The 7,590-nt window shown below is 44.6% G+C and overlaps 1 protein-coding gene across 1 annotated transcript; it reads right to left on the reverse strand.

The window, feature by feature from the left end:
• Positions 1-3,699: 3,699 nt before the first annotated feature.
• CH25H (cholesterol 25-hydroxylase) lies at positions 3,700-4,579 on the reverse strand. Its single transcript, XM_069460710.1, has one exon. The coding sequence runs from the start codon at positions 4,577-4,579 to the stop codon at positions 3,761-3,763; it is 819 nt and encodes a 272-aa protein (XP_069316811.1). The 3' UTR covers positions 3,700-3,760.
• Positions 4,580-7,590: the final 3,011 nt, after the last annotated feature.

Genomic DNA, 7,590 nt, shown 5'->3' on the forward strand with positions numbered 1-7,590 from the left:
GATGGACTAGCAATGGAGGATGGAGAAGAACAAGAAACAATGGATGAAGAAAGACATGAGTATGGCAAAGATGTTCTTCTAGTGCTTCCAGGATTTATGCAACACTGAACCAATATTTATCAAGAATTAGGCATAGTGCTAGAGGCAGAAATAAATGATAAAGAGGACAAAAATACCTGTGTGTGTGAGAGAGGGTGTGTGTATTAATATATATATAATGTGTGCATATTAGTGTCTATAGATATATAGCATGTTTTACATGTATACATATAGAATTTATGTACATATATGGTGTGCTTTATACATATATAGTGTGCATATATGTTATATGTACATAGTGTATAAATACATGCATGTGTACATGTAATAGTATATATACATATATAGTTTGTGTTATAATGTGTGCATAGTGTATATATAGTGTATGTACATATATATCATGTACATGTGCACATATACATGGTATGTGTACATATATATTTGTGCATACACCGTGAGTGCATAGTAGAATGCAATGCAGTAGGAAATTTACAGAGTATATTAGGAGATAGTAGGAAGGACATTCATTACACACAATATAGATATTTTTTAATAAAAAGAGAAGCTTTTTGAGGCTTACCTCCCTGTTGTGGCAAAAGAGGAGCCACTGAAGGGAGAAGAAACAGCTGGAGAATTAGGAAGGAAAGGAGTTTAGAGAAACCTCACTACAGCCAAGTGAGAACCACATTCTAAGATGAGGCTGCTTAGTAAAAACAGATACCTCCAAAAACCAAAAGAAAAGAAAATGCCAAGGAGATGAAAAACTAAGGGGAAAAAAAGCTTGCTGCATTTGATAATTAGGATGTTAGATAGTGGGGAACCCAGAGGAAAAGTTTCAGGAAGGGGTGGGAGTGGGATGATTCAGAGGTAAGGAAGTGGAATCAGACAAACACAGACTTCTGTCTCTTTCCAAAACTTTTGCCTTGAAAGGATAATGGGTGAAGCAGCTTATGACGGAATCAAGATTAAAAAAACTCGGCTTTATTTGGTTCCCTGTAAGAAAGTTCAAGCATGTTTGTGGACAAAAAGTTACATCCCCGAACTGCAGTCCAGTACTCACATCAGGAAGCATCTGTCACAGCAAGCCCGAGTGTGGCCAGGACCTCCAACCCATCTAGCACTTTGCGTCCAGGAACTCAAAAACGCCTTGCAACAGCTCTGTGAGGGAGGTTCTGTGATTATCCACTCTTTACAGATGAGGAAGCTGAAGCCTGCCTGCATCAGTAGTGCTCTTAGCACAGGTGCAATGAGAGATGCAGAAAATGCAGTCCTTGGCCTGCCTCCTGTTTTCCCAGGTCCTGCTTAGACTGGCCTAGGTCTACCCTCCTTGCCTTTCTCCCCTGCCCAGGGAGAGGTTTTGAATCCAGGGGCATCCACGCCAAGTAGCAGGCAAGGTAAACACTGTGCTTTAGGGGCAGTGGCTCTCAGCCCCTGAACAACAGAAAGAGGCTGTTGGTGTCGCAGGGTTTGCATCTCTCTGGCAGTTACGAAGGTTATCAGAAACATTATCAGAAGAGAGGTAGAATGTATGCTACAAGACCTAAGTTTGAGACAACTGGCTCCAATTCTTAGTATTTTGTAATCTGTGTGGGTACCAATCCTCTTTCCATAACATAGGATGAGGATGATCACGATGATAACTATCCTACATCCCTTAGGCTGTTGTTGTAAGCAGCAAGTGAAACAATGTGTGACAGTGCATGCAAATATGAACTATTTATTATTATTATTATTAACAGGCTTTCAAACTCTCTGCAAAATTGCTCATCCTTTCCACTCCCCTAGTTCAACTCCCAAGCTATTAAAAACTTAAAAGACATCAATTTTGAGAAAGTATTTCTAAATCCTAATACTTTCCATGTATGCAACTTGCCCCAAATCTAAAATTCCCTTATATGGTGAGTCAACATGACACATTTTTTCAATTTTCTGAGGGTGAGCTGTGATAACCTGTCAATACCTAAGATCACAGCGCCTGCAGCTGCGCACAACTAAGAGTTGCACCACATAGTCCACACCTGCCAGTTTATCCTTCTTTCTGCAGGTGGCATGTGTATCATGATGATAATATACTCCCTCCAATGTGGCGTTTTTCTGTCATCTCTCATTTCCCCTTATCATGGCTTTCACTTTTACAAATCAATGTCATCTTTGAGTCCTGCTGTGGACAGAGAATGAGGTAACTTCAATCCAGAAACTGAGGGAACACACACATAGAGGGAACTTGAGTAAATAGACTGAGTGTCCAGGCACTCCAGCTGCATTCTGCCAAACATCTGGAGGGCCTAAAGACATTTCTCAGGAGTCTCATTTGGCAGACTGTGGAGACCAGCTCTTTAGATGGATTTGTCACCTTTAAACAAGATAGTTTGGTTCATATGTAATGAGCCAAGGATTACTTGCAAAGCTGCCATTCTTTATGGTTTTCTGTCTAAATTATATTGATTTTTAACTTTACATAACATAAACTACATTTCAAAAGCAAAATTAAAACAATTAGGCAGCAGCCAGATGGGGTGCATGATGGGTGACAGGTATTTGGTCAGTAATATATGGACATTTATGGTCACAAACAATCTGCAAGAACATCCGGGACACCCCCTCCTTTTATAGATGAGGAACCAAAAATTCAGGGCCAAATTTCACTTTTTTGTTGAGGAAGGGCTGTACATGTTGCATGTATATCTGTATTAAGAAAATGGAATATACAAAAATTCCAGATTGCAGAGGCCAGGTTTTGATGATCATTTGCACTAGTTGAGCATAGCTTCATGAAAAGGGGGGCTTTCTCAGAACCCCTTTCTTTGCTGAGCAGCAGCTCTAGTGTAAATACTTGACTTGCCAGTTTTGCAAAGCACGGCACTCCTCTAATTCTGTTCATTCCCCAGCATCTGCCCCCAATAATCAAATGTTTGCCCTATGTTAATCTCTCCGTAAAACTTTACGGAGTAATTCTATCATTTGCCTGTTGCGCAGAAATCAGCTGAAAAGCATTCAGAACAATAGTGTGTCTCCCTCTGTGAAATCTCTAGACCAAAACAGACAAACAGATCCCTCCTCCTGCCTCTTTCTCTCCTGCAAGCCCTCCCAAAACACCCCGACCAGATTCCACTCTTCTGCGGTAGGGCTGATGGATGCCACCCCAGCTCCCTCTGCCCTCTTTAGTATTTATCCATCAAAACACCAGTGAAACAGGAGCCAGTACTTATTTGGTTCATGTTCTTATTTTTTTCTTTCTTAAAGCACAAATAACATTTCTTTCAAAATAAATATACAGTTCTATGAAAAAATAGAAAAAAAACTGCCATAATCTTGGTCACTGTCCAGCAGGAACACGTTTCTTTACTTTTAGAGTCAGAAGTCAAGATCTTCCATAAAATTACGTTCTTTTAGCCAGGTTCTAGGTCACTTTCAAACCTAAGAATTCCTTATTCTACAAACAAATCCTTTTAGAGATGATTTAAATATGCTAGTGATGAAAATGCCCCATTTATAACCAGGAATCAAGGCTATTGAAGTGAGCTAGAATTTAACACCAAAAATACGACTGTATTGATACACACCATTATATAAATTACTTGGTCAGACTGCAAAAATACATCAGATTTTATCTATAACAGTTTTCATCAGTTAATAAGTTAGTGGGTTTTAAAAAAAATAGCTCAGGTGTGTTTCTCCTGATTCAAGTGTGAAAGGCAAAGAGGCACCCACCACAGCCACATCACGACGCGGGCGCGGGCGCGGGGCGCAGAGTTCCCAGTATTTTGTCCCAGTGTGTGAAGTAAGGGGCGAAGTTGCAGTTGAACTGCGTGTGATGCAGGTCGTGGTGCGCCACGCCCCCGTACCACCCGAAAGGCACCAGTCGGTGGGTGGACCAGGGGAAGTCGTAGCCGGAGTGGTCCTCCACTGACAGCCAGATGTTGACCACGTGGAAGGTCAGGACCGTGAGCGGGTGGCACCCGAGCAGACTGACGTTCACCGTGTCGAAGAAGCCCAGGGAAAACAGCTCCCAGATGCTCATGTACTGCGTGGCCAGCGCGAAAGAGGACGGGTTCCGGTGGTGCACTTTGTGGAAGGTGCGGTACAGCCAGGGCACCCTGTGGTGCAGCAGGTGCCACACGAAGAACTCGGTGTCGAAGAGCAGCAGGCACAACACGACGTGCTGCCCCAGCTGGAGCAGCTCCGGAGCGTCGCGGGGCAGGTGGGCCGGGCTGCGGGCCCAGTGCAGCAGCGTGGCGGGGAACACGAACACCACGTGCTGGTAGAGCGTCTGTCCCAGGCAGGGCAGCAGCTGCCGCGCGGACGGCGAGAAGTTGGGGTGGATCTTGTAGCGCCGCAGCGCGGGCACCGAGGGACACAGGCCGTCCAGCACCACGAAGGGCAGGCAGAAGCCCACATAGGTGGTGATCGAGAAGATGACCGGGAAGAAGGGCGACTGGAGGAGGGCCTCCCAGGTCCTCAGGCGGTCCCAGAGGGGCTGCAGGAATAGCTGCTCAGAGCTGCAGAGGATCTGGGGCTCGGAGCAGTTGCAGCAGTTCATGGCGAGGCTGTGCCAGACAGCTGCTGTGGCTCCCTTCTTTTCTTAGGACTTGCGGCCCCGCCCCGAGTGATGTCAGCCGCCTTTCCCCCCTTTTCCCAGCAGCGCGGGGCTTGAATAAACAACCCGGCAGAGCTGCACTGAGTTGCTGTAAATACACTCATCTACAGACGCATCTAGCTGGCTTTTACATATGCATGCAGGCAGTGACACTTAGTAACTTTTCATATACAAGCAGAATTATGTTCTGATTTTTCTACTGACATACAATTGACACACAATACAAAATACAGATCTACAGCGTGGAGTTATTGTATGAGTTTTGACAGCTCAATTCACCCGTGTCATCAACCGCTCACAACCTAGAGAATGTTTCCTTTGCCACCAGAAAGTGCTCCTTTGCAATCAATGCAGAATTATTTGTATTTTTAAATGCATACGAATGACTGCATCAATGTGTTTTCATAAAGACAGAAGTATAACTGCATGTTTTAAAAGCTTTTTTTTTTTTTTTAAATTTCAGCTTATTATGGGGGATACAAAAGTTCAGGTTACATACGTTGCCCATGTACCGCCTAAAAGCTTTTTAAAGCCACGTGCCATGTACTTCGGATCTTTTATGTCGGCAAACCTGGTAGCGGTAGAGCCAGCAGCGAGCGGCAAACGATCCCTTCGCAGAGGGAACCGCAGGTCCTCGGCCGCCGCCGGCTGTGGCGCTCAGCGCAGGAAATCAAACCCGGCGGTGGCGGGATGGGACCTCCGCCAGCTCTAGCGTCTCCCGAGAGGAGCTTTGGTGCCGGCCGGAGGCTGGAGGGCGGCGCGTCCCGGGTTCCCAAGCCTGGGACCCGACCCGGGAGGCACAGCAGCCAAGAGAGGGCTCCGCGACCGCTGGGCTTCGCTGGGGGTAGGGGGAGGAATGCTGGATTTGACACCCAGAGCCTGAGCCAATCTGGCTAAAAGGCCTTTGCTTCTCAGTTTGTGGTGGAAGCAATTAGCTCAGTAAACTACCTACTTTGTTCACCACGGGAATGATACGTGCGTTCCTAAAGCCTCCCAGGAGACTGTTGAAGGAGCAAGTGATGTCCCCCTACCCTTGCCGGCTTCCTGGCGCCAACTCGCCCCCAGCCCCTCCATCCCGCTCCCCTCAAACCACTCCTGGCCCAAAGAGCTGGGCTGTGGGCCCATCTCCATCCCCTGCATTCTTCTGCCGCCAGGGTCGGTACTAGGAAAGCTCTAGAGAGATCCTAGATGAACATTGCGTTTGACCCCTGTGGCTGACACACCACACGGCACAAGGGACCCCTAAAGAAGTTTTGGACAAAGCTTGGAAGCCAGGGACCACTCCCAGTTCTAGCTTAGTCTCCTGTGTCAATGCCTTTGAGGCCAACCCTCCACTCCTTGAAGTCTGCATTTTTTTATCTCCCCCCACCAAAGGGAAATGATAATAGTAGTCATTTTATAAGTCTGTTGAGAGTATTAAGTGGAAAAGTAATAGTAAAGTCTACCATGTAATGTGCACCTACTAGGTGTCAGGTATTAGCTAAATGTTTTACTTGAAGTGATTTCATCCAATGCTCAAAAGAGCTGGCTTCCTCACCCTGCCAAGAAGTAGCCATTACTATTATTGCTGTGGGTTTACAGCAGTAAAATCATAGTGCCTAGCACACAGTGAACACACCAAATAATACAAATATTATCTTAAATTTGTGCACCACGTTACCTGAAGAATAATTGAGAAATTTGAAATTAAAATCAAGTAAGATTATGCTACCAGGCAAGGTGGCTCATGTCTGTAATCCTAGCACTTTGGGAGGCTGAGGCAGGAGGATCACTTGAGGCTGGGAGTTTGAGATCAGCCTGCATAAAAGGGAAACACTCTCTCTACAAAAAATAGAAAAATTAGCCAGGCATAGTGGTGTGCACCTGTAGTCCCAGCTACTCAGGAGGCTGAGGCAGGAGGATTGCTTGAGCCCAGGAGTTTGAGGTTGCTATGAGCTAGGCTAATGCCACGGCACTCTAGCCCTGGCAACAGAGTGAGACCCTGTCTCAAACAAAAAAAAAAAAAAAAAGAGTATGTAAAGAGAAATAAAAGATATAAAGCCATATATTATGAGGAAAAAAAATAAGTACTATAAAAATATAGAATACTATATGGGTCTAAAATATAGTAACATATAGATATGTATATACATATGATATATATAATAGGCCAATTCGTAATATAGGATGTATAGACATATATAATAGGCCAATTCAGAATTCAGAATCTCCCAATTGGTGTGTGCCCCCAGTTGACACTGAGGGAATACTGATATTCCTTAGATATCCATTCCCAGGAGCCTCTAGGCAATAGCCTCTGGCCCTAGAGCAGCCTCTTTTTTTTAAACTCTAGTGTGCCATAAAAATATTATTATATCATTTGCATATTTGCTGTTGATGTGTAGAAGTTTCAGAAGTAGCTTTGAGCTTCTTGACAGCCAATGCAAAAAGGAAAAGAAGATGGATTTTTCTAATGCTGCTCTGATATCTAGATGCTAACAGAAAACAGGTACAATGCAGGCCTCTGGACTCTCTGTTGATGAGTTTCTTCTAATTAGACAACTTGTCCTTTCTAGGTTCCTCCCCAATCTCCCTTCCTTCCCAGTCCTATTTCCATTTCACTTTTAGGTCAACCCAGGAACTTTTGCTTTCTCATTCCTGGTAGACATGGTCCTGCCTTGATGCAGCATCTCAGAAAGAAGAGGAAGGGTTTTTTCTCCTTTCTGCTTTGGAATGCTCCAGGGGACCAATGGAGCTCACTTTCTCAATATTACAAATGAATTCTGCTCATAAATATCATGTGAACATACCCTAAACAAAAATTAAGTCAACCTCAAATTTCCTTTCAGCACACACTGTCCTTTTCTTGTGGTCTCAGCTCTCATGCCTGAGTGCTTTGGATGCTCTTGCAGATTTTGCTTGAGTGAGTGGCATTGCCTCTTCATCTGGATTTAGTTATTCGATTTGCTGTCAAG

The sequence above is a fragment of the Eulemur rufifrons genome, chromosome 28 (genome assembly GCF_041146395.1).
Source record: "Eulemur rufifrons isolate Redbay chromosome 28, OSU_ERuf_1, whole genome shotgun sequence".
Lineage (NCBI taxonomy): Eukaryota > Metazoa > Chordata > Mammalia > Primates > Lemuridae > Eulemur > Eulemur rufifrons.